Source organism: Carcharhinus amblyrhynchos, chromosome 12 (genome assembly GCF_965287045.1).
Source record: "Carcharhinus amblyrhynchos chromosome 12, sCarAmb.v2.hapA, whole genome shotgun sequence".
Lineage (NCBI taxonomy): Eukaryota > Metazoa > Chordata > Chondrichthyes > Carcharhiniformes > Carcharhinidae > Carcharhinus > Carcharhinus amblyrhynchos.
This window is the reverse complement of record NC_137335.1, coordinates 28,886,018-28,913,995: the sequence shown is the minus strand read 5'-3', so window position 1 is coordinate 28,913,995 and position 27,978 is coordinate 28,886,018. Positions and strand designations below refer to the sequence as shown.

The 27,978-nt window shown below is 42.6% G+C and overlaps 1 protein-coding gene across 1 annotated transcript; it reads right to left on the bottom strand.

The window, feature by feature from the left end:
• On the bottom strand, nucleotides 1–27,978 carry LOC145350571 (cobalamin binding intrinsic factor-like). The gene is made up of 8 exons (XM_080199770.1): nucleotides 27,892–27,978; nucleotides 24,328–24,433; nucleotides 21,952–22,137; nucleotides 21,042–21,191; nucleotides 15,459–15,614; nucleotides 10,220–10,392; nucleotides 3,403–3,586; nucleotides 1–912 (listed from the first exon to the last, which is right to left on the bottom strand). The coding sequence occupies exons 2-8, from the start codon at nucleotides 24,392–24,394 to the stop codon at nucleotides 899–901; spliced, it is 930 nt and encodes a 309-aa protein (XP_080055896.1). The 5' UTR covers nucleotides 24,395–24,433; nucleotides 27,892–27,978; the 3' UTR covers nucleotides 1–898.

Below are 27,978 nucleotides of genomic sequence, written 5' to 3'. Positions count from 1 at the left end.
CTTCATAAAGAATATTTATTAACGTAACAAAAAAGAAAAACACATGACAAAAAAGAGTAAAATACATGGTGATGCCTAAGTATATTAATAACTAAACACACCATTTTATCTGAAATTCCCTCTTGTTCTCAAAATAAACTCACTTTCCCTGAACTCACTGAGACACCACTTCTCCCAAACAGCATCCAGTTTAGTCAAATCCAGCTAATAGTTATCACACAACACAGCTTAGATGACCACGTCTGGACAAACGTCTTTTCTTGGTTGAGCAAAGGCACAAGACTGCGTCTTTTGGAGGAGAAGATCTGCAATTTGCCGGGGTGTCTAAATGTGAGATGGAACAGGTCTCTGTCTGTTGGCTAGAAAACGGGCACTTCCACAGTGAGGATGCTAGGAGTTATATTGCTCAGTTTCTTTGATATTTGACACTGTGGATTTGGCTGTCTACATTTCTCAAACTCCTTGCCTTTAGAAGTTATCGTTTGTATAGCCCCATTGATCTTTGGTAGACAGTTTTTCTGGTATGGAAATTCACACCTCAATTTCTCCAGATGCCCGCTAATCTTGTTATTGGGCAAATCACATCTCATTATTCCTCTAGACGCCAGCTAATCTTGTTATTTGTTTGTTATTTTGTTTTCATTTAACTGTTAATCTCAGTAGCTCCCCAAATTCCTAACCATCACTGCAGAGACTCTTCAATACTTAAATTAATAGTGAAGTTACTGCAAATCAAGACGGAGATTTAATAACATATAGAAGAGATTTTGTGAGCCTGGCCTGTGAAGTATTTTTCTAAGGAAGTATTTAATTGGATTAGAAAGCACAATTACACATTTTGTGATAACGTTGATCAGTTTTCCAGCTCCTGGGCTATGTCCATTTAGCCTTTATTTTCCTAAAGCAGATTATCTGAGAGAGGAAAAAAAATATTGTTTTCAATTCATAATTTATATGTTAATAAGCTTCCAATATGTCAGGCCTTAGGTAATGAAAACTTAATTAACTGCAGTGAGTTATTTTAAAGCATAATCACAATCTACTATGGATAAAAGAAAGAAAAGAAAGATTTTCATTTATAAAGCGGCTTTAAAGCTCTAAGGACATCTCAAAACACTTTACAATTTCTGAAGTACTTTTGAAGTATAGTCACTATTGCAATGTAGGAAATATAATAACCAATTTTCACACAGCTAACTCCCAAAAGCAGCAATGAGATGATAAATTGATCACATGTTTTTGGTGCTGGTTGAGGGATGAGTCCTGCCCTTCATTAAAATAGTGGTATGGCATTTGTTATACCCACCACTGAGTGATGTTTCTTTCAAAAAACAGCACCTCCAATAGCACAGTGCTCTGTCAGTACTACATTGAAATATCACTTCAGATTTTATGTTCAAGGTAGACTATGAACCCAGAACTTTTTGACTCAGATGTGAGAGAACTGGCACCTGACACCTAGGTTCTTTTCCTTTTTTGCATTCATGGGATGTGACCATCACTTCAACCACAGTGCCTTTCGGAAGGGAATTCTAAATATTTGACCCAATGACAGTGAAGTATTGGTGATATAGTTCCAAATCAGGATGATGTGTAGCTTGGAGGGGAATTAATTTGAAGGATTAATGTGATAAAGGAGAGCCTGTGGACATGCTGCACTTGAATTTGCAGAAGGCAAATTTGATAAAGTGATTGTTGCAGATCCCTCTGCACTGTAGGGATTCTATGATTTCCCATGACAGTCATCAAGCTAATTGCCTTATACTTTCCTGTTTTTTGACTCATTTCCAACTTGAATTGAGGATATTTTTTGCTCTTTTCCAATCTGATGGCACCAAGCAGGCAACATAGCTGTCTTGTTTTTTTGCCATGATGCAGAGATGCCAGTGTTGGACTGGGGTAAATACAGTAAGAAGTCTCACAACACCAGGTTAAAGCCTAACAGGTTTATTTGGTAGCACAAGCTACTAGCTTTTGGAGCAGTGCTCTGAAAGCTAGTGGTTGTTTTTTTTGCTGCAGAGAACAGTGTCAATCCCCCTCATGATTGTGTCCCAACTACCCCTACATTCCCATTTGTTCCCCTCATGCATGAACCGCTTCCTTTACCAAGGTGCTATGACCAGTTTGCTCATCCACACTGCAGACCTTCGTCCACATAAGGTGTGAGCACCTAAACCTGTTTGAAAATTGCAAAGTCTGTGGACCACCACTTGGTCCCTTTACCTGCCTCATTCACAGTCACATCCTGCTGCCACTTACTGCTGACCAAAAGAGATGCCTCTTTGCTGGGATTTCTTAATGCCGAATTCAATCAAATGCTGCCTTGAGGTCAAGAACAGTCACTTGCACCTTGCCTCTTAAATGCAAATCTTTTGTCCATTTTGAACAAGGCTGGAAAAAGATCTGGAACCAAGTGGCCCAAGAGGACCCCAAACTGAGCATTAGTCAGCAGGTTATTGCCGAATAAATACCACTTAATAGTACCGTCCATAATGTCTTATCTTATTTCTTGGGGTTTTATTGTGCACAAAACAGATCTGGGCAATTTTCCACATTGTCAAATTGTCAGAGCTCTACTGGAGCAGTTTTGCCTAAGGGCATAACTAATTCTGAAATATAAGTATAAGACATAAATAAATATAAATATAAGGCGTATGGTGTACTGGCCTTCATCAACCGAGGGATTGAGTTTAGGAGTCGGGAGGTAATGTTGCAGCTTTATAAGACCCTAGTCAGACCTCTCTTGGAATACTGTTCTCAGTTCTGGTCGCCTCATTACAGGAAGGATGTGGAAGCTATTGAAAGGGTGCAGAGGAGATTTACAAGGATGTTGCCTGGATTGGTTGCCAGTCCTTATGAGGATAGGTTGAGGAAGCTCCATCTTTTCTCCTTAGAGAGACAAAGGATGAGAGGTGACCTGATAGAAGTGTATAAGACGTTGAGAGGTATAGATCAGGTGGATTCTCGGCTTTTTCCAAGGGCTGGAATGGTTGCTATGAGAGGACACAAGTTTAAGGTGCTGGGGAGTAGGTGCAGAGGAGATATCAGGGATGAGTTTTTCACTTAGAGGGTGGTGGGTGAGTGGAGTCGGCTACCATCGGTGGTGGTGGAGGCAAATTCGATAGGGTCTTTCAAGAGACTCCTGAATGAGTACATGGAACTTAACAGAATTGAGGGTTATAGGTAAGCCTAGTAGGTAGAGATATCATCTGCGCAACTTGTGGGCCGAAGGGCCTGTTTGTGCTGTAGTTTTTCTATGTTCTAAGTATTCAGTGCTACAGCAGGGGTGCTATGAGCTACATGGATTTTGCTGTGTCCATTGTCTTCAGCCATTTCTGAATTTCTGAAAATCATTTTCATAGCTGCTTTCTGTAGTTTTAAGTTATGATTTTGCAAACTCACCACGATCAGATGCACAATCAAGGCTTTGGACATCCAAATATGTGTGGCCTTCCAAAGCTGGTACGACATGGGAAATTCTCTGCACATTATCAAATGTTCCCTTAGGAATTTCACTGATCAATCTTTCCAAATAATCTGAACATTTGAATTGCAGAAATGTCAATTCCGGGTTTGCAATCAAAGCCTGAAATATAAAACAAACAACACTGAAAATAACAAACCATCATAACATTAAAATATGATAAGACACTCAAAATAATTCAGTAAGTCAAAGACCCAATGTGAATGAATTTGACAGGGGATAAAATTCCCACAGTCTTTAAATAGAGCTGGGTTTGGGTGAGCTACAGTTATCAATTGCATCGACAGGTTACAAATAGTGGCAACAACCTCCAGATGTGGAGGCTATCTACAAAATAAGCAGATCACCATGGACAATTTTAAGGTGCTATCTTTTATTGCCTGCGATCATTTATTTTGTATGTGATACATGTGCATTTCTTAACCTTGATGTAAGTGAATCAATTCAAATAACCCCACAATAAACATTTTGTCTTTAAAAAGGAAAAGATTAGTTTATATTTCAAGCCCACTTGCACTATATGCTATTAAACAAAGCAGCTATCACTCACTCTCTTGCCCATATCACACACACACACACACACACACACACACACACACACACACACACACACACACACACACACACACACCACAAAATTATGTACAAGTAAAGACATACAAATAATACTTATAAAAACTTAATGGATTTCAATCTGTTTTGATGTAAGCTGTTATTTCATAGTTGTATTTTTATGTTGTTGGAAATGAAGGCTTTGAAACTGCAGAGATGTCTCAGCAGTTATGCTGACTCCTTTAGTTGTCCTGCCAGAGACTGGTTTCACAAGTAAGCTTGAAGATGGAACCAGGTAACTAGGAGAGACGATTTTATCTTTATGGAATGGTAGGTTGCCCTTTCTTTAGCCTGGGAGATTACAGCAGTTTGATAACTGTGCTTGTTGGCCCTTCATTCCCAGACTTGATGAAGTTTTGAGTTGGGGTCCTATACAGAAGATCTGACTTAGTTTGGAGCAGTTTGCTATGTCTTAACAGGAGTAAAGATGGCCATTGTCTCATGTGATCCTGTACAAATTTCTTTACTCAGAGAGTAGTAAGGGCGTGGAATGCCCTGCCTGCAACAGTAGTGGACTCGCCAACATTAAGAGCGTTTAAATGGTCATTGGATAAACATATGGATGATATTGGAATAGTGTAGGTTAGATGGGCTTTTGATTAGTTTCACAGGTCGGCACAACATCGAGGGCCGAAGGGCCTGTACTGCGCTATAATGTTCTAACGTTCTATGTTCTAAGTGCCAAGTCATCTTTCAAATAAGACATTGCAATTATTTAAATTAGCATGCTGACATCTTTTTCATTTGTGGTTTTACAATGAGATGATAAAGAGCTTTGTTTTCTCCTGGATAAGGCCACAATGAGCCATAATTAAATTCAAGATTGTCTGTACCCTGCTGAAAGATAAGCCTATTCTAATCCACAAACCTGTCTGGTAGTTTGGAGTCATTTTGACATTCAGTCTTTTTCAAATCGGTTCAATGTTTTTAAATGCAACCTTCAAATATAGTTTTTAAAAATTTGTAATCCTCATGCCCATACAGGCATAACACCTGACAAAGAAGCAGTCAGGCAACACAGTGTTAAGATGTTTTGTGTGGGATGAAGTTGAGGTTGGTGTCAATGCCTTTTTAATTACATTGTTAAGGTTTAATGGCAGTTACATTGTTACACATATTTGTACATGTGTAAATGAGGATGGCTGGGACACTGGGGGCATTCGAGTAATGTTGAGTCTGAACTAAGTCAGGAAACTCTCCAGCAAAGGAAGCAGATGTATCTTGGTTTTAACTTCTCCAATCGGCATGGATCCAAATTACAGGTGGTGCCTCCATAAACCTTCATAACACAGTGACATGGAGATGAAGGGTCCATGTGAAGAAACCTATTCCAATCTAGGTACAACTCTGGTAGCTGTTCCAACAAAGATGATACTTCTTAATGATTTTGGCCAAATATCATTGAAAAGCATAGAGTTGGAAAGTTTGATCCTGAAAACATACACTTCCTCATCCTGTGCACTGAAAATGATCATGTGCTAACTAATACGCCTCCCCATCAAAATCACATTTCAAGGCAACCTGGTACCATGCAAGATCAAAGTACTTGTCCCTGATAGGCTCATGATAGTTAGGAATAGGGGTTGGAAAGATGTGCACAGTACATATTCTATAGTTAAGTCAGGTGGATGTTGGATGTTGGATTTGTTTGTGACAGCTCCAGAAACGAAACAACAGTCACAACACATACACAGAAAATTTCAGGTTTCTGACCTGTCAAAGGACAACTTATGGATGCCAAAGCAAAGGTACTGGAAGAAGATGATCAGTGCTCTCTTAGAAGGATCTTGTGAATCAAATGGAGGTACAAGAACAAGCTCTACAAGACACAGAGCTGCCAGGTATAGAGATAATGATAACCTCACGTCAGCTGAAATGAATGGGGCATGTAGTCAGAATGCATGATTCAAAACTGATCCAAACAGGTGCTCTTCTCAGAGTAATGCCCAAGAGCCGATTCATTTTAGGGCCAAAGGAAACATTGTAGAGACAACCTCAAAGTCTCCATGGAGGAAACTGGTCCACAATCTCTGCCCATTTCGCACAAGTGATGACTTGCGACACGGAAGGTGGGCTATCTTAGGACTGTTGAGAAATGCAATTGTCCAACCTATGTAGCATGCAACAGCATTTTCTTTGATTAAGAGAGACAATTGTAGCAAGTGAGGGAAGGCCCGAGGCTGTCTATCAAGCCTCAAGTCCCTCACTGAATTTGAGGAAAGAGCCTTGAAGATTCCAGGCATTGAGCAGGACAGAGCCATTGGCAATGGGGAGATTGGCCTTAGTCATCCACCTAGTAAGGATTCCTCCATTCAATTGAAACCTGAGGGTCAAATGTGCCTCCAACTAACGCTGTGACTTGCACTTTCCTTTATTGCATGTAGGCACCTCCAGGAAGACACTAAGTTCAAAGGAAGAGGTCTCCATTCCCAGTCCACCCAGGAAAGGAGCATAGAGGGTGTGGAAGAGAAAAACTCTACATGTTACAGGCATCACAGTGCTTACTCGCACTCTCCACCAGCTAAGTACACACACTTCAGTAGGTTTTAAAGCTAGTTCGAGAGGAGCCTCACAATCTGGTGGTCACCCTGTCAGCATCATGAGGGGGCAGTTTCAACCGAGCTTCCCGGTTCTCAGAGGACATCTAGGGAAGAAGCATCTGTGAGGTCGCAGTTGGATGATGAGTCTCTGGAATCAACCTTCCAACATATGCGGAGCATCAACAGAAGGCAGCGGAGCCTCAGGAAGAGCTGTTAGATGCCATCACAAAGTGGCATGCGAGTTGGAACAGTTCATCTGCCTGCTCTCCGATGTTATGTTCAAAACATGTGCGTGCATCAAGGTCACCCTCACTAATATCTTCACCACCATCACTAATATCTTCATCACCCTCCCAGCCTTACCCTCACTAACGCATGGGTGGCACAATGGCACAGTTATTAGCACTGCTGTCTCACAGTGCCAGGGACCCACATTTGATTCTGATCTTGCATGACTGTGTGGAGTTTGCATGTCCTCTCCATGTCTGTGTGGCTTTCCTCTGGATGCTCCACTTTCCTCCCATAGTCCAAAGATATGGTTAGATGAACCAGCCATGGTGAAAATGCAGGGTTGCAGGGCTGGGAGGCCAGTGGGGGGAAGAGGGCCTGAGTAAGCAACTCTGTCAGTGTAGACTTGATGAGGTGAATGGTCTCCATCTGCACACAGGGATTCTATGACTGTAACATCTTTATTAACCACATTCTCATCCGCATATGGTTAACGCCACAGCATCAGAGACCAGATTCAAATCCCGACTTGGGTCACTGTCTGTGTGGACTATGCACATTCCCCAAGTGTCTGTGTGGTATTCCCCCAGGTACTCCAGTTTCCTCCCAGTCTGAAGTCGTTAGGTGTATTGGCCATGCTAAATTATTTGATTTGATTTATTATTGTCACATGTATTAGCATACAGTGAAAAGTATTGTTTCTTGCACGCTATACAGACAGAGCATACCTTTCATAGAGAAGGAAATGAGAAAGTGCAGAATGTGGTGTTACATTCATAGCTAGGATGTAGAGAAAGGTCAACTTAATGCAAGGTAGGTCTAGGGGAGAAGTTTTTCTTGAGTCAGTTGGTACGTGACTGTGGACTTTTGTATCTTTTTCCTAACAGAAGAAGGTGGAAGCGAGAATGTCTGAGGTGTAAACAGAATTAATGGATGGGAAGCTGAAATTACCCCTTAGTGTACCTGCACAGGAGTGTAGCGATTAACGGATTTTCACAATACCTTCATTGCAGCGTTAATGTAAGCTTATTTGTAACACTAATAAACTTAAAAAAACCTCACATCTTCATCATCCTCACCCTCACTAACATCTTTGTCATTCCATCCTCATCCTCACTAACACCTTCATCACCCCAATTCGCATCCTTATTACATCTTCATCATTCAGCCTCACACTCACTAACATCTTCATCACCCTATCCTCATCCTCACTAACATCTTCATCACCCTGGCAGCTTCACCGTCACTAACATCTTCAGCCCACCCCATCCCACCCCCACCTTCAGCTCCCCTTAATTTCCACAGCTTCCAGCCCCTTGTTTGTTCTCCACTCTAAGACCTTCTGTCCCCACCCAATCCTTCCCTGCCTCATCCGCCCCCATATTCAACACTAACTTACCTGAGATTGGCGAGCACTGATTTTCTAACTGATGTTAGCGAAGGTGGCAAAGATCATGGCAGGTGTTGGAAGTGCAGCTGTTTCAAAGCCACTCTGACATCATGGAAAGAGGAGCTTGCTACATGGGGAACGCCCCCATCCCCCACATCCCGAGGGCTGCTTCGTGTTGACACCAAAATCATGAAGAGCCCATTCTTCGCTGCATGATGTGTTTCTCCAGGGTCTGGAGCTGTAGGCCTCCAAAAAAACCTCTCTTGGGATGTCCCATGATCTGAGCAGGGCCTATAAAGCAGGGTCCAGACTTTTGCAACCACATTGTTCCGGAAATGTTTTGCACCGGTGTGTTTTCCTGCTGGTGTAACGGAGAATCGGGCTTGGGAGGAAGAACGCGGTCAAATTTTTATCTGCATCTAATTAGCAGGATGCAAATCATTTTTACGCCATGATTCACCATGGCAGTCACCGCCGGAAGCTCTGGTGGAAATGCGTGACAGTAAAATTGATTTTAAGGCCTCTGGCCAAATTCCCAGATATGAAAAGATTCTCTGAAACAAATCTGGAGATTTTCTTAGACACTTTATCAAAATTTATCAGTATTTTGGAACATTTACTTTGGAAATTCTCTGAGGATTTTACTTACCAAGCACCTTATAGGAATCATTAGAGGAAAACAAATGTGTGGACATGGGCATCATGTTAGGAGATCCCATTGGTCTGGACAAATAGTGAAAGAGGACGTGAGATCAAGCAGGGTAAAACCAGCTACTGCAGGAGAGAGAGAGAGTGGACATGGATGGCAAGCAGGCATCCATCTCCCTAAACATACAGCACTTCCCTCCTTCTCAAAATCCCCTCCACCAGGATTTCCAGTGCTCTACCTCAGTCCCTGAGCTGCCGTACAATGTGCTGCAATGTACCAACCAACATACTCCCCACCCTGCGGAAAGTGAGTGTATGAAATCTACATGTAATGATCCACAAAACTGCATCTAATCAGCACTGCTAATCCTCAAGGTGCCTGTTTTCTGAGCTGCTCAAGAAAAGTTAAAATTCTGGTAAATCGGCAGTGAGGACAAAAACTGTAAGAAATCCACTGCAGCCATTTGGTACCTGTTTTCAACCTTTGGCCAGTTTAACTTCCCACAGTGTTTTAGCACAATGAGCAGTTGCATTTTATAAGAAAATTGTAAAAATATTTAATACAACAGAAAATGTGTGCCTACAGTGAGACAGTAAGATCAATTTTTTTGGAATGTTTAATGAAGTGACATTGCTGATTGCTCAAATGACCCACTTGTAGTCAACTGCTTCACATAGTAAACAGTACAGATGCAGAATATAGTACGTGGGAAGGTAACTGAGGAAATTGGGGTACATCAGCTGAAATATGCACTATACGAGCCTTGGAGAGAAAATGGGAATAAATAATCTGCGAGGATAGCAAGACAGAGACAACCAATTAAAAAGGACATCACTAGGCCAAGATCTCTTCAATGCTTAACGTAATCTGTTGCGCAAGTATCCTTCTAAGTTTCATGTACTTGTTTATATCATATAGTCATGATAGTTGCCTTGTACTCTGAAAGAACTGTCGAGAGATTACTGAAAGATGGGTCATTTGAAGCAATTAGACTTCAGATAATTAACTTTAACCCCAATTATTGGTGAGGAATGAGAGATGTGGAATTAGCCCTCCGTTATATAGCCAGCTCCATTTATTAAAGTCAATGGAAGGGGAAATTGAGCAGGGTGTATGATGAACAGCTAATTTACGCTGCCCATTTTATCATTGCCTGTCAGAACTACCCACTCTCTCACCCTGGTCCACGGATCCTAAATATAGCCAAGTTTGTGCCGCGTGTTCTCCTGTTCCAAACAATGGCTGCATATTACTGCCATTCAAATAAACTTTCATGGTTAATTATGTTTTAGATATATTTTTCCACTTGAACTAACCTGAACAGCGAGGCCTGTACTGTAGATATTTCCAATGGTACCATCATCTTGCTTATTCCCAAGGAGTTCCCTCAGAAGTTGCACGATGGGTTTCTCAATTTCAAGTTTTGCGATTTTATTGATCAGGGAGCGATGTAAACAGCTTAGAGCAAGTACAGACATGGAGGCTGTGTCTACAACATATAAAGAATTAACTCACTTACTAATCTCAAACAGTTCTTATTACATCTTTTTGTTTTGAAGATGCATTTCAAAAGTTGTCAGATCCAATGGAAATAACTTCAATGGTATAAAGCAGGTGGAACTGAATTAGCCATCCATTGTACATCACATCCCATATCCTCTTCCAATTACTTCAAAGGATAGCACAATTGGATGGGGCGTATAAAAGATGGTGCATTTTATAGTATCGCTCAAAGTTAAAGTCCCGCCCTACAGATTTAAAGGCTGTACCATTAGTGCCACAACACCAGGGGAAGGACTTGCTGAGCATGGGTAAATGCAGTGTCAATCTCAGTTTGTCAGACCAGTGACTGCTCAAAGTGAGATGCTTTAAAATGCTTTATGTCAATGAATTAGAAATGTAAACAACAGAGTTGTAAGACACCAGCTTGCAAAAACTGTATCATAGTCGTAAAATCATAGAATCCTTATAGTGAAGAAATCATTCAGCAACAGTAAGCAGAGCTTACATCCTCATTACTTTAAACAGTCCCAGACTTTGATGAGCTGAGGTTGACGCCAGCAACAGGAGTTACAATAATATTTATATTGATTAACCAGTGCCTTCAAATACAATGCATGTGCAGGTAGTTGTGGCTGTTCATGATGTTTTCGACAAGTATGAACCCAAACCTGCGCTTAAGTATCTCTCAGGCCCAAAGGTGTAGGTGGAATTCTCCATTTTTGAGACTAAGTGCAGTGGTGGACAGCTGTGGCAGCGCTAATCCCACTGGCCAGAAACTCAACAACTCACACCAGATTCTGTGCTTGGAACCTCATTCATTAAACAGAGGCAAGTTCCTCTCCGCCTCTCCCAGTGGGCCAGAAGCTGATTTGTGCAGCTGCCATCAGCTGACATGTTTGAAATTCCAACGCCACATTTAAACACCAGTCCAGCACATTTATATCACCCACTCCAGCCCACCTGTCTTCACAAAACCATGCCAGCAACCCAGAGGGAAAAGGCCATCAGCCTTACAAAGTCTGGTGCTCAATTCAAATACCCTCCCTCATGCCCATCGCTTGCCTGGTACCTATGCTCCACTTGCATCTCTACTCACTGTATCTGGAGTCTTCACCTACCCCCTTCCAGTAAAGAATGCGTTATCCCTTTGATCCCCGTGTTTGTGCGTTTTTCATGCAGCCATGTCAGGGTCCAGTTTCTCTCTCCTCAATCTTCCCTCTGTATCCCATTATTCATCTTCTTCCACCTCCTTGCTTCTCTGTGTGCCATCATGAGCCCTTGCCCTTCCCCCCTTCTTCTACAGCCTCCTTGTTTTCATCAGGCCAACACACCTAGCCCCACCTCACATTCCATCCCAGTTAAACCTCACACTATTGTTGCATTAACATCATGAGTCCCACAGCGCAGTCCAGATAAACACTGCTGTGGTACCAGGGGCAAGGAAACCCCTGTATTCCCCAACTCCGGACTCAGTAACACATGAGGGTTCTTGGGTCCAGCAGTATAATGCTGTCTATGAAGACCAGCTTGGCATGCAGATGGAGGCAGGAACCAGTCAGCCCCAGCAGAGTGCTAAATAGCACATCAGAAGCAGCGTAGCACAGTGTCAGAAAGTTGTTGCACTCACTCCAACGTCTGTAATGAACTGAGAACCTTGTATTCGCCACTCATTAACAATCAGGTTTGACACCGACTAGCCTGGCAAGATTGAAAGGCTTGATGGGATGCCAGATGTTTTAATGAGCATTCATGAGATGGCTGTCCCCCTCTCTAATAGGTATATTGCTTTGGATACTGTTGGGAGAAAATGCCCTCTACGGCAGGAAAACACAACAGCGGCTAGTGCAGTGGTACCATGACTGGCTCTCTTTTTCAGCAAGGAGGATTAAAGTGTAGAACAGCAATAGTCATAGGGAACTCCATAGTCAGGGGCACAGATTCTCTGCTTCAAAATCTTCTCCAATAGTTTTCCAACCCCAGACGTGGCAACCTGCTTGAGGTGTTCAAAATTGTGAAGGGCATGGACAGGGTGGATAGGGAGCAGCTGATCCCCTTAGTTGAAGAGTCAGTTATGAGGGGACACAAGTTGAAAGTGAGGGGTGGGAGGTTTGGCTGGGGGATTTGAGGAAAAACATTTTTACTGAGATGGTGGTGATGATCTGGAATGCACTGCCTGGGAAAGGATGGAGCCAGGATGCCTCACATCGTTTAAAAAGTACCTGGATGAGTAGTTGACACGACATAACATTCAAGGTTATGGGCCAAGTGCTTGCAAGCTGGATTAGGTATGCATGTCAGGACCTTTCATGCATTAGTGCAGACTCAATGGGCCGAAGGGCCTTTTCTGCACTGTAGGATTCTGTGATTCTGAAATGCAAGTTAATGCAAATGCTGATCACCCAATAAACAAGCGGGAAGACCAACCCACCATTGGGAGAACTGCAACGCGATTTCATGTTTCCGACTTTTTGGCTCCCACTAGATTCTTTGTTCCCACCACCACCAAACCCAAGGTGATCAGGATGGGAGAATTCTGCCTGTAGTCTCTTGGAAGTAAATGAGGAATCTAGGAATTCTGACTCAATTAAAACTTCAAAGAATCAATGGATTTTTGCTGGTGAAGCTCTCAAAGAGATATGACGCTAAGGCAGTTAAAACAGTGTTGAGGTATAGATGAACGGTTATTTAACTGAATGATGGAAGAGGTTGAAGTAGCTGAGTGCTGGATTCTCTGCCCAATATAAACCACGCCCAACATTTTATTCCCGTTGAGCTACTTATGTATGTTTGACACCATAAGCTATAGAAATACCCCTCAACATTGCAAGGTGAACATTGCGAACTGTTTGAGTAAGAAAGTAGGTGGATGTTGGATGGTCAGAGGCCCACCTTCTAACATCACAATGTCACTGCATCCCAATAATGGATACTGCCTGGGGGGTCAGAATCACATCAATAACAGATTGTGTCGTGGGAAACCAAATAGCTCTGGTGTTGGCAGTTTCAAAATCAATAGTTTTAGTGTAATTTCACCTTTCAGCTTATTTTAAGTTGTAGTCATTGTAATGAAGCCATCTTATGTTAACACTGATAAGAAGCTGATAGATAAGAAGCTATTTCAAGAGCTAAATCAATTACTGCATTATTGGAAATCAGCCAGATTGGTCAAATAAAGACCTTTAATAGTGAGACAATGAAGGAAGAAGCAAATAATCAACACATATATTAGTAGGGCTGGTAATATAACTTATAATAAAAAAATTATGTTTTACATTTTACAATTACACATTTTTTATGATTTTATGTACAAGTCATTAACCATGAACCATAGAAAACCATAGAAAATTACGGCACAGAAACAGGCCTTTTGGTCCTTCTTGTCTGTGCTGAACCATTGTTTGCCTAGTCCCACTGATCTGCACTTGGACCATATCCCTCCACACCCCTCTCATCCATGAACCCATCCAAGTTTTTCTTAAATGTTAAAAATGACCCCACATTTACCACTTTATCCGGCAGCTCATTCAACTCTCACCACTCTCTGTGTGAAGAAACCCCCCCTTTAATATTCCCTTTAAACTTTTCTCCTTTCACCCTTAACCCATCTCCTCTAGTTTTTTTCTTCCCTAGTCTCAGTGGAAAAAGCCTGCTTGCATTCACTCTATCTATACCCATCAAAATCTTATACACCTCTATCAAATCTCCCCTCATTCTTCTACACTCCAGGGAATAAAGTCCTAACCTATTCAATCTCTCTCTGTAACTCAGCTTCTCAAGTCCCGGCAACATCCTTGTGAACCTTCTCTGCACTCTTTCAACCTTATTTACATCTTTCCTGTAACTAGGTGACCAAAACTGTACACAATACTCTAAATTCGGCCTCACCAATGCCTTATACAACCTTACCATAACACTCCAACTTTTATACTCGATACTCCGATTTATAAAGGCCAATGTACCAAAAGCACTCTTTACGAGCCTTATCCACCTGTGACGTCACTTTTAGGGAATTCTGTACCTGTATTCCCAGATCCCTCTGTTCAATTGCACTCTTCAGAGTCCTACCATTTAGCCTGTACGTTCTACTTTGATTTGTCCTTCCAAAGTGCAATACCTTACACTTGTCTGCGTTAAATTCCATTTGCCATTTTTCTAGTTGGTCCAAATCCCTCTGCAAGCTTTGAAAACCTTCCTCACTGTCCACTACACCTCCAATCTTTATATCATCAGCAAATTTGCTGATCCAATTTACCACATTATCATCCAGATCATTGATATAGATGACAAACAACAATGGACCCAACATCAACCCCTGCGGCATACCACTCGTCACAGACCTCCACTCAGAGAAGCAATCCTCCACAACCACTCTCTGGCTTCTTCCACTGATGTGGGTATGCCGGCGTTGGACTGGCGTAAACACAGTAAAAAGTCTGACAACACCAGGTTTTAGTCCAACCTATTTATTTGATAATATTCTCACAAGCTTTCGAGGGGTTACCCTCTTCGTCAGGTGAATGGAGAGTTCTGGCCTCAGACAGAGCATATAAAGCGTGCTTTATATAAAGCGTGATGATGTTGAAGCCTAAAGATTGGGAGCTGACTGCACATACAGTAGGGTAAAATTGGACATGCACTGGGTGCAAAACCACAATATCACTTTAGTTGCCCATTACATGCCCTGCTTGATATTCAGTTCCCTTGAATTCTACAGATGTTAATTTTGGGAGTACAGCTTGTTTATAGCGGGTGATTGTTAGAAAACTTTCTTTGTGGACAAGGGAAAAGAGCATGAATTTAACTAACCAAAGTTCTGTACAATGGAGGCTTCATTCCTTCCCCTTTGTATCCCAAGAATAGTATGTGGGGTGAAGCTAGCTAAATCTAAAAAATGGAAGATACCACAGGAATCAAATAACATTGAAGAGAGATTACTGGTCACTGGGATTAAGAACAGGAACAAGTCCATCAACATCTGAGAAACGGCCATGATTAAATTTTAAAGTACCTATCAGATATTATTATATGACAGTTACAGTGAATCATACTTACCAACAGAATAAACCTTTATAAACGGAGCTTTGAAATTCATAATTCTTTTAATGAGATCATCCACAACGTAATCAGAGACAGGCTGTTTTTCTATGCAGAGTGCTAGAATTGCTAAGGTAAGTTGGTAGTAATTTGTCTGAGGCTGTTGATTCAATTCTGTAAGATTGAAGCAAGATGTTTAATTGCAGCATAACAGTCAAGTCAAGCTAATAATCATTGAGCAGAATGAGCTTTCAACAATATTAAAAGTACATTTGAAAGGAAAAAGTAAACAATATAAACATATAATTGCTGCAGTTTGTGAAAGATATTTTTGAAATGTTGAAATTAAACTAATAAAGTTACAAAACAAAACTCAAGACAGAACATAAGAACATAAGAAATAGGAGCAGGACTAGGCCATCTAGCCCCTTGAGTCTGCCCCGCCATTCAATAAGATCGTGGCTGATTCAGTTCCACTTACCCGCCTGCTCCCCACAACCCATAATTCACTTATTGATCAGAAATCTATCTACCTGTGACTTAAACACATTTATGAGGTAGCCTCCATTGCTTCAATGGGCAGAGAATTCCAAAAATTCACTACTCTCTGGGAGAAGAAGTTCCTCCTCAACTCTGTTCTAAATTGATCCCCCTTTGTTTTGAGGCTGTGCCCTCTAGTTCTTTTTTCCTTTCTAAGTGGAAATAATCTCTCTACTTCTACCCTGTCTAGCCCCTTCATTATCTTATATGTCTCCATAAGATCTCCCCTCAGCCTTCTAAACTTCAATGAGTACAGACCCAATCTACTCAACCTCTCCTCATAAGCTAACCGCCTCATCTCTGGAATCAACAAGACATGCGATGTGAGAATGTAGATAGAAATAACAGACTGAAACAGAGCTATTCCGATGCTAGAGAGATAGTGGCCAGAATTTTACCATCTTGCCCACTATGGGAATCAAAGCAGGCAAGGTGCAGACCATGTCCATTAACCCCGGACAGAATTTTACAGTTTCGGGACAAGTGAGGCCATAAAGTCCCACCCAGTGTATGAGAGAAAAAGAAACTAATGCGGAGCACATAAATGAGAAAGGCGAGGGCTAAAGAGATGAAAGAGAGAAGGAAGGAAAGAAGAAAAATGATAGAGAAAGAAAGATATAAAGATGAAGAACAGAAAGAAATGGAAAAAAAGTAAAGAAAAGGTGGGAAAAGAAAATGTTAAAAGCAAAGAACGAAATAAAAAAAAAGACAATCAATCCAACATAATTATTAGCTCCTGGTGCATTATACTGTTTTCCTTACCATAAAGCAGATTGTGCACCTTCTTGATCGAAGGAGAATCTAATTTAAATGTGAAGGTATCTAAAATAATTGCCATGTCCTTACTCACAGCAAACCCCCGGAAACAATTTTACAACTCTCAGCCTTGTTTACAAGTCCCTTTGTAGCCTTGTATCATATTATCTTTGTAAGCTCCTACAGTCCTGCAACCCTTTGAAACACTCTTTAATACTTAGCTAGTAGAGTAATAATTGTCTGGACTTTCAGCCAAGGCTTGGCTGTTAGGCCAAACATCCAGCAGGCTTGTTGAACAGCTGCACCCCAGGGAAAGGTTGCCTGATTAACTGCTCAGTCACTCCAATGACTGCTATCAATTTCAAAGAATTTTAGGTATGACTACACACATGGGGGACAGGAGAGGAAAGTGGCCACATTACTGGAAATAACGTAATATTACACTGGCTGGCCAATTAACTGCCTGCCAGTGTGAAATGTGTCTGGGTAGTCTGTGAGGCTGACAGTGGTAAGACTGTGGCAGGCGCCAGGTTCAATGGTGACCTGGCAGGACTTTAAAGGTGGCTGCCCGCAACCTTTGAAGGCATCTGAGGAGGCAGAGGGAGATCTGCATCATGGCAATAGCACCTGGCAGACATTCCAGGCAAGACGGCACATCAGGAGTCCCTGGCCATTGAAGTCCCTGGCTATGATGAAACAATGAGTCAGAGTACAGGAATGAGATAGAGAATCTGGTCAACTGGTGCCATGACAATAATCTCTCTCTCAATGTCAACAAAATGAGGAGATTGTCATCAACTTCAGGAAGCATAGAGGAGATCATGCTCCTGTCTACATCATCAGGGATGAAGTAGAAAGGGTCGAGAGCTTCAACATTTTAGGTGACCAGATCACCAACAACCTGTCTTGGTACCCCCATGCCAACACTATAGTTAAGAAAGCTCATTAACGCCTCTACTTTCTCAGAAGGCTAAGGAAATTTGGCATGTCAGCTACAACTCTCACCAACTTTTACAGATGCACCATAGAAAGCATTCTTCCTGGTTGTATCACAGCTTGGTATAACTCCTGCTCTGCCCAGGAGCGCAAAAAACTACAAAAGGTCATGAATGTAGCCCAATCCATTACGCAAACCAGTCTCCCATCCATTGACACTGTCTACACTTCCTGCTGCCTCAGCAAAGTTACCAGCATAATTAAGGACCCCACGCACTCCAGCCATTCTCTCTTCCATCTTCTTCTGTCAGGAAAAAGATACAAAAGTCTGAGGTCACATACCGATGACCCAAGAACAAGTTCTTCCCTGCTGCCTTCAGACTTTTGAATGGACCTACCTTGCATTAAGTTGATCTTTACTTCTGCACCCTATCTATGACTGTAACACTACATTCTGCACTCTCTTGTTTCCTTCTCTATGAACGGTATGTTTTATCTGTATAGCCCACAAGAAATAATATTTTTCACTGTATGTTAATACTTGTCTCAATAATAAATCAAATCAGGAGGGCAGTAGCCTAGTGATATCGTCCTTAGACTAGTATTCCTGAGACAAAGGGTAAAGCTGTGGGACCTGGTCTCAAACACTGCCGTGGCAGATGGTAAAATTTGAGTCGAATAACAATCTGGAATTAAAAGTTTAATGATGACCATGAAACCATTGTCAATTGTTGTAAACACCCATCTGGTTCACTAATACCTTTTGGGAAAGGAAATCTGCTGTCCTTATCTAGCCTGCCCTATATGTGACTTCAAACCAATGTGGTTGACTCTTAAAATACCCCTTCAAGGGCAATTAGGAATGGGCAATAAATGCTGGCCAGCTAGTGATACCCACATCCCATGAAAGTATCAAAAAAAAGCCTCCAATTTCTCAGATGACTGCCCTGCATTCTTGTGGAGGCAGTGACAGCAGGGGGGACACTCTCATTCATGCCAAGGAACAACAAAAGGAGGCCGTGCCACCTCACCAAGAAGGCTTTGACAGAGGCCAACCCCTCCCAACTCAGCCTGCCTTTGTTCCTGCCTCCTTTCATCCCACTCTTGGATGACAAAATGGCAAAAACGGGTTGGCTGCCAGGCAGTGCTGCTCACGCGTCAACATAAAAATTGCTTAGGCAATGTAAAATCCAGGTTAACTGGTGTTTAAATCATTTAAATCACTTCATAATTGTCAGCAGGTGCGTGTCCAACTCATGCTCGTATCTGCCAACTGAAATATCATGTAACTCTGCATTGACATCAGGATGCGTGTCTGATATCTTCTCATTCCATTTTGTACACTTCCAGATCCGGCATGCATCCGAACTTTGGACATTAAATCTGCCCACAATGTTTGTTTACACAAGGGTAAGGTTTCAGGGTTTGTGGTTTTGTTATTGGCACTTTAAAGGTGCTGGATAATTATCATTTTGATTAGAACATAAGAAATAGGAGCAGGAGTAGGCCATCTAGCCCTTCGAGCCTGCCCCGCCATTCAATAAGATCATGGCTGATCTGTCGTGGCTCAGTTCCACTTTCCCGCCCTCTCCCCATAACCCTTAATCCCCTCTCTTATCAAAAACCCATCAACCCGCGTCTTAAAAATATTTAGCGAGGCAGCCTCCACCACTTCAACGGGCAGAGAATTCCAGAGATTCACCACCCTTTGAGTGAAGAAGTTCCTCCTCAACTCTGTTCTAAACCGCCCCGCCTTTATCTTGAGGCTGTGCCCCCTAGTCCTACTGTCTTCTTTGAGCGGGAAGAGTCTCTCCACCTCTATCCTATCCATCCCATTCATCATCTTATACGTCTCAATGAGATCTCCCCTCATTCTTCTAAACTCTAACAAGTACAAGCCTAGTTTATTCAGCCTCTCCTCATTGCTCAACCCCCTCAACTCCGGTATCAGCCTAGGAAACCTCCTCTGCACTCCCTCCAAGGCCAAAATATCTTTGCGCAGGTGCGGCGCCCAAAACTGCACACAGCACTCCAGCTGCGGCCTCACCAATGCCCTATACAGCTGCAGCAAGACCTCCCTACTTTTATATTCAATCCCCCTCGCTATGAAGGCCAGCATCCCATTCGCCTTCCTGACCACATGCTGCACCTGCAAGCTGGGTTTTTGCGACTCATGCATAAGGACCCCGAGGTCCCTCTGCACCGTCGCCTGCTGCAGTTTTTCGCCACGTAAGTAATAGTCCTTCCTACCATTATTCCTACCAAAGTGGACCACCTCACACTTGCCAACATTAAATTCCATTTGCCATTTCCTGGCCCATTCGCCCAGCCTATCTAGATCCTTCTGCAGACTCTCCACACCCTCCGCACAATTTGCCATTCCCCCAATCTTGGTGTCATCAGCAAATTTCGACACCCTACACTCGGTTCCCTCCTCCAGATCATCTACATAAATGGTAAAAAGCTGAGGCCCCAGCACCGACTCCTGGGGCACTCCACTAGTCACTACCCGCCAATCCGAATAGCTTCTAGTAAAATGACCTCTTCAATTTCAGACAATGATATGAATGAATTATTTTTTAAAGCTACTTTTTTCCAACCCATTGTCACTATAAGGTTCACTCATTCTGCTCAGTGTATAGTGGGTGAGTGGGCATAGAGGTACCATAACTTGGCATGGGGAACACGAAAGAACATAATAGGTGGGAGGAATGATGTTTCAATGTTGAGGACATGATAGACTATGAGGGTGGATGGAAGGATAGAACTTGGGCATAGAGGGCTTGAGGAGACAAAGAGGATAAGTAGAGGGCATGAGGTGGCATTCATGGGCATATGAAAGGTTTGGAATTTGAGAGGGTATGATGATTGAGGACTGGCGGGCATTTGTGTTGTTATTTTAACTGGGACAAAATGCTGCAGCATTGAGGTGTGCCTTTTGAACAGACCACCTCTGCAGCTGGCTACTTCCAAATCTTTTCCTGGGTCGACTAGCCCAACTCCAGCATGTATCCTATCCTTGACCAGCCCATCCCACCCCAAACTCACTCCCCCCAACCCCCACTGCCTATCCCCCAACAGCCATGAAGATCCCACCTTTGCAGGATCATGAGGCTGTTGGGCCAAGCCAGGAATTTTTATAATTCCTGCCTCAAGGATGAAAAATCTGGGCCAGTGTTTTAAAACTTAGACTGAAGAGGCTCTCTTGATGGAGAAGGGAATTATTTGGTTACAAAAATCTTATGCTTCATTATAGAAATTTCTGAAAAATACTTAAATCCCATTGTGGTTAGAGCCAACTCTCTCATGTAATGTCTTCTTCCATCAGTCAAAATTGCAACTGAACCCTCTTATGTTTCCACTACATGCCTAGGCTTTGGGTCTCCTGCTTTAACCGGTCATTGAGATGTTTCACTAGGTCAATCCGGCTGTGTCCATCTGATATATCAGCTGGGTCCAGGCAGGCAGATCTGAAAGCTAACGTGTAGAGTGCAGTAAGGCCACTGGAGAGATCTTCACCTTCAGGAAAAGGAGGAGAAGCACAATCAGGAATATCATCCACATCTACAACAGCAAACTTTATTACAACTTGTAATAGCTTATTTTGTTCAGATTCTCCTGTGTGAGTCTTTTAAAGGCTTTCACAGTCTCTGGGCAGAATTTTCCCATCCCACCCATCACAAGATTGGTAGCAGGCAGGACAAGTCCATGCAAATGTCCATTGACCTCGGCTGGAATTTTGTGGTCTTGTGGTGAGCGCGGTTGGAAAATCCCACCCTCCATTTTGTTACTATTACTGTTACATTGTCCCTTAGTATTCAAAGATGTGTTAGTTAGGTGGGTTGGCCATAATAAATGCACGGGGTTATGTGGGGATAGTGCAGGGAGGACAGGTGGACCTGGATAAGATGCTTTTTCGGGGAGTTGGTGTAGACTCGATGGATCAAATGGCTTCTTTCTGCACCATAGGGATACTATTCCATTTATCATTCCATTTACTACCAATCAACAAATCAATAATCAATAGCAATATGCTAGTCATGATCATGTAAATGATATCAAATACAATCAGCGCTGTCAGGGTTGGAGTTTGAATTGGGTTTGGAGATAAAGCAGACGGTAATACATCAGACATCTGTAATACATCCCACCCAATATTCAGTTCCATGCTTTAATAATGTCGAATATGGAGCAGTCATATTACAATCAGTTGTTGCAATTCAACACGTCTTGTGTCAAATTTCACTCCCAGCAGTCTCTTCAAATGACAAACATTTACCTTCCTTCATTTTTTTGACAGCAGCCTCAGCCAGATGTTGTCGAATCCACCTCTCCTCTTTCAGGTTGTGTTGGTTGGCCAGCCGCAGAGTGAGGAAGGCAGCGGGATCAGGGTCGCTATTCTTTGCACTCTGCAGCAATGTGCTGAGGAGTGAGTTAACCAGATGCCTTTCGTTCTCAGCAAGGTCTGCCAAACACAAGACATACTTAATGATTACTTTCTTTAGCTGTGAACATTCACCACAAGAATTTGGGCTAATGGCTCATGGCCATTAGGCAACATATTCAAGGTCTCCTAATGAATTAGTCTGGTTAGCTTCTCAGACTATCATTTCAAGGATGTTCTCCAGAGAAATGTTTCCAACTGTCCCTGGAAGCTATTTATGTTGCACACTTTGCTGACATTTCAGTAACCACCCTGGATAATCCGCAAACAGAGGAACAAATATTGACCATTCAAATCCTCAGGCTGGTAGGAGACAGAGGGTAGTGGTAGAGGGTTGTTTTTCAGACAGGAGGCCTGTGACCAATAGTGTGCCACAGGGATCTTGCTCTAATGAAACCATCTTTGGCCTTTCCCATTCTACCTCTAATTTTACTTCACAGTTCAAACAGATCTGTAGCTTACAAATGTTGAGAGAAATAAAACAACTGGCATTGAAAAGACATATACGGTCGCAGAAGAGAAAAGGTTTGAAATCGTTTTGAATGTGATGACAGAAAAGTAAAATACACTTAAGAAGAAAGGACCAATCAACCCTTTGATATTGCTTCACCGTTCGTGGTCACTCTGTATTTTAACCCCAGGCACCCCACCTTGGTTCAATGACACTTAATCCCTTTGACTAATAAAAGTCTGTTTGGAAATATTAAATTGACCGAGTTTCAACAATGCTTTGGAGAGGAGAGTTCCAAATTTCCATTACCATTTGTTTTTTTTATTTCATTCAGTGGATATGGGCATCGCTGGCTGGGCCAGCACTTATTCCCATTGCTGAGAGGCTTGATAGGCCATTTCAGAGGCAACCACATTGCTGTGGACCTGGGATCGCATGTTGGCCAGGCGAGGTAAGGACTCCTTCCCTAAAGGATACTCGTGAACCAGATGCCTTTTTACGACACTTACTTCATGGTAATCATCAGACTTTTAATACCAGATTCTTAAAAATGAATTCTAATTTCACCAGCTGCCCGTGATGAGATTCAAACCAGGTCTCCAGGGTATTACACTGGCTCTCACGATTGCTAGTCCAGTAACAATGCCACTATACCACTGCCTCCCCAATAATGTGAAGAAGTGATTCCTCATATCATCCCTGAACAGCCTAGCTTTAATTTCATGGATGTTTGTTTATTCCTACCAGAATAAAATGGATTCCATTTACCCCATTGAATTCTTTCATCATCTTAAGCATATCATTTAGATATATACAATGTATATTCAAAGAACCTAACCTCACAGTTTAACACTTTAGCTCCAGTACCATCCCAGTGAACGCCCATCCCCAAACACTTTAACCAACACACCCTACCCCTCCCCGACACCAACAAAACAATCTGTGCCCAGTGTTATCGGAAGCATTGCTTTACAACTCAAAGATGGAGGGAATGAACCAGGCTGCTGTGTGTTCCTGTACATCAATACTTCTCAGTTTAAAATAAATAAAAATTTCAACAGGGAATGCAATTAGCAGTCATTATACAAGGTTTATTCATCATTTACGATGTTTTGTTTAGTGTTTATTACCCCTTGCGTAGGTCACTTGGGAAGTTACACAACCTCTGTTGCACTGTCTGTCCATATATCTACACATCACAATGGGATAAATTTGGGGACTGGACTGCCTGTGGAGCTGATTACTACAGTCAGTTTAACCAAAATTGCCAGGTAGGATCCCATGCAATTTGTGGAAGTGCCAGTTTTATACCCCACTCCCAATATTAGCCTCCTTGCCAACATAACAGTACAGGGAAAAGGCACCAGGGCAGAGAGAAGTGGGAGTAGAGGGTGAAAGGAGGATCACCAACTGAAATACAAGTTTTCCATGTTTATTGAAATAACTCCTCAGAGGCCAGTGTCCCTTCACTAGATTTTGTTTATTTACAAATTCAATTCCACTCCTAAGGGTGCTTCAGGTACAAGGGCAGAATCTGGAATATCAGTAGGCTTGACACCACTCAATATAAATACAGTTGAGACTCCCTGTTCGGGCAGGCAATCATTATCTCATTCAGGGAGCTCATACGCCAAGGAGACAACCACAAGGGCTTCGTTAAGTTCATTATATTTACGTTCTGCACCTTGTGCAAGAAAGAAAGAAGGAGAAACTCTCACATAAATCAACAAAGACAGATCCAATAGAATTCAATTACTTACAGCATTCTTTAGTGGAATGTCCAATGGTAATGAGAAATTGGAAGACAATTACTCTACAAATAGACATTGTCAGACAGAAGCTTCTTGTTCTGTAATCTATATGCTGCTGAACAGAAAAACAGTCACAAGGTGAATTTTACAACATCTTCCTTTAGATTGGAGTCATCAACAAACTGATTTTCAGATTATGCACATTTACTGGGTGTTGGCCTGAATATGCCCACTGTTTGTTGGGTGTAGGCAGCTCAGTTTTGGAAACTGTGTTAGTACTTAGTCTGTTTTCGAAAGATTCCCAATGAAGATAACTTAACTCTGAGTAATGGCACAAAATGCCTATGTCCCTCCCATTTATTTTTCATTCCCAGTGTGTGGACAATGTTGGCAATTTTTAACCACCACTAGTTGGTGGTGTGCCTTCAGCTTGAACCATTAGAAAGCAGCTTTGATACAAATGAATGGCTGGCTAAGCTTTTTAAAGACAATTTGGTTTGGAACTGGAGTTATATTCAGGGTCAGCCTGGGTTTGGACAACAGGTTCAATTCCCCGTAGAACTTTAAAGTTTACTTATTAGTCACAAGTAAGGCTTATATTAATACTGCAATGAATTTACTGTGAAATTTCCCTATTGCCACGTTCCAGCACCTGTTCAGGTCAATGCATCTAACCAGCACATCTTTTAGACTGTGGGAGGAAGCTGGAGCACCCGAAGGAAACCCACGCAGACACCAGAGAACATTCAACCTCCACACTGACAGTGACTCACATTCCAACCATTATCTTGTAAATTGAGATTGTGTCTGTATATGATCTATTTGTGAATGCAAGTCCTCACTCACCTGATGAAGGAGCCTGAGATTCCGAAAGCTAGTGCCAAACAAATCTCTTGGACTTTAACCTGGTGTTGTGAGATTTCTTACTGTGCTTACCCCAGTCCAGTGCCAGCATCTCTACATCACATGAACAGTAGCAGGAGTTTGGATGTTCAGTGGGGGCTGGTCACATGAATAGTGGCAAGGGGTTGGGTGGACAATGATAGAGGGTCGAATTATCAGTGCGGGCATGGAGTGGACAGTGCAGAGGGGGCGGTGAACAGTGCAGGGGGGGTTTCAGGTGAATTGTGCAGGGATTGGACGAACGGTTGGGGGGGTGTTGGAAGGACAGTGCAGTGGGAAGGTGTCTGGTGAACAGTGCAGGGCTGGGTTATGGGGTTGGGGGGCGGGGGGGTGGTGGGGAGCGGTGCCGTCTGGTGAACAGTGCACCCTTCCAAGGTCAATAGCTCCTTCCAATAGCGTGATGCCCAAAAGTGAATGCAGTACTCTAGTTGAGGTGGTGATAGGGTTAATGCAGATCTGTCAGTTAAACCTTCACTCTTAAACAGGTACCCTGTATTGGAGAATACCGGCATTGACAATAACCTGAAGGAGTGCAGTCACCATGAGTTCCACAAGATATGTTGCCTCCTTGGTGCCAGAATAAAGGACTTCATAGAGAGGGTGGAGACAATTTTTGAGGAGAATGTTAGTGAATGGGAAGATGTGGTACAGATTGAAACCAATGAAACACAGAGAGCAGGTACTGAGGTCCTAAGGTCAAGGTTTTTAGAAGCTAGGGAGAAGTTAAAAGACCTCAAAGCTAGTCATCCCAGGATTACTCCAGTGACATGCACTAGACTGGGTAGAAATAGGGAGGGTGGCACAGTTGTTAGCACCGCTGCCTCACTGCGCCAGGGACCCAGGTTCGATTCCCAGCTTGGGTCACTGTGTGGAGGTTGCACATTCCTCCCGTATTTGCGTGGGTTTCCTTCAGGTGCTCCAGTTTCCTCCCACAGTCCAAAGATGCGTGGGTTAAGTGGATTGGCCATTATTTTCCATTGGATTATAACTTCAGGTATCTCAGACCTTACTTTTTTTATATATATACTTTTCTTTATATATATATATATAAAAATAGTCATGACAAATTGCTCCTTAGTGTCAGGGGGACTAGTTAGGGTAAATGCATGGGTTATGGGGATAGGGCCTTGGTGGGGTTGTGGTCAGTGCAGACCCGAATGGCTGAATAACATTCTTCTGTACTATAGGGATTCTATAACTCTTTATAATTCTGACGCTAATTAATAAATAAATAAATAACCATAATATCCATCCCCTACCCCCCTCGCCATTTGGCAAATACTATTATCAAAAGCATAAACAGTTTTGATATGGCAATTATGGAAAATTTTCTCCTGGCAGAAGCGTTGGTGAGCAGAGCATTGAAATTTAAGATGATTGGGAAAAGAACCAAATGTAACATGAGAAAATATTTTTTACACAGTGAGTGGTTATGATAAATGACACCTTTCAAAAGGGAATTAGATGAATATTCTGTGAGGAGTGATGGGGAGAGTGACAGTTTTTGGGATAAGAATAAGATACAAGTCTAGCTAGATAGCTCTACAAGAGAGCCAGCACAGGTATGATGGATCAAATGTCCTTCTTCTGAATATTATTTCATTCTATATATCACCAAAGTTAAAATTTGACACAATGCAGGCTGGGCCTGTCAGTATCTAGTCAGATCACTCCTTATCAAGACACCTTTCCATTAACTGCTGCCTCTCTGGATATTCTGCAATTGGATACTATTTTTGAAATTGTGTGACTCTGTCACTATGTTATATTGTCATTGCCCACTTTCTTTTCGTCAGTGCTTCTTGCTTCCCTGTTTTGGTCTGCTGATTTGTCAAATAATGCTGCATTGGAATTTTCACATGCTTATCGAAGGAGGACAACTCAGGAGTGTCGCCCAGAGTTGTCCTCCCAAACCCCCCTTGCCCCTCTACACCTCCCTCTGCCTCTCTACACCTGCCTCTGTCTCTCTACACCTCCCCTCTGCCTCTCTATACTTCCCCTCTGTCTCTCTACACACCTCCCTTTGCTTCTCTAAACCCCTCTCTGCCCCTCTACACCCGCCTCTGCCTCTCTACACATCCCTCTTCGCCTCTCTATACCCATCTCTGTCTCTCTACACGTCCCCTCTGCCTCTCTCTACACCCCTCTCTGCCTCTCTACACATCCCTCTTTGTCTCTCTACACACCCCCTCTGCCTCTCTCTACACCCCTCTCTGCCCCTCCACACCCCCCTCTGCCTCTCTACACATCCCTCTTTGTCTCTCTACGTGCCCTCCTCTGCCTCCCTACACACCCCCCCCGCCTCTCTACACCCTTTACTGCCTCCTTCCACCCCGATCTCTCCCTCTATCCTTTATGATACCTTCTCTCCTTGTATCTCTTCCCTGACGACCTTATCCTTGACTAATTGATGATAAGACTGTCACCGGAATTGTACCGCCCTGCCTGCCATGGAATCGGAGTGGGTGAGGGGAGGGCAATGGGAAGGTCCATTGACCTCCAGTGGGATTTTCCAGTCTCGTTCAAGCAAGGCCATGAAATCCTGCCTTGTCAGCCTCTCCGCTCCTTGGCTTGGCAATAACACCATCAGATTGTAATCAAATTGAGATATTGATTACAGCATATTTTGATTACGGTTACATGAAGGTATTTCTCTCACAAGTCACTTACTTTTGTCAAATTGTCAAACTCACGATTGAAGTGAATCGAACAGGCTTTCGCTGCTTCTTGTCTTGGCAGGTACTTCCTCGTTGTGAC

Excerpts from the sequence above, each read along its gene's own strand:
- LOC145350571 (XM_080199770.1), bottom strand. The coding sequence starts at position 24,394 with ATGTCTATTTGTAGAGTAATTGTCTTCCAATTTCTCATTACCATTGGA. Across the intron at positions 22,138-24,327 it reads ACATTCCACTAAAGAATGCT|ACCTTGCTGAGAACGAAAGG; the intron begins GTAAGTAATTGA and ends TGTGTTTGGCAG. Across the intron at positions 15,615-21,041 it reads GCAGGAGACCCAAAGCCTAG|AATTGAATCAACAGCCTCAG; the intron begins GCATGTAGTGGA and ends TCAATCTTACAG.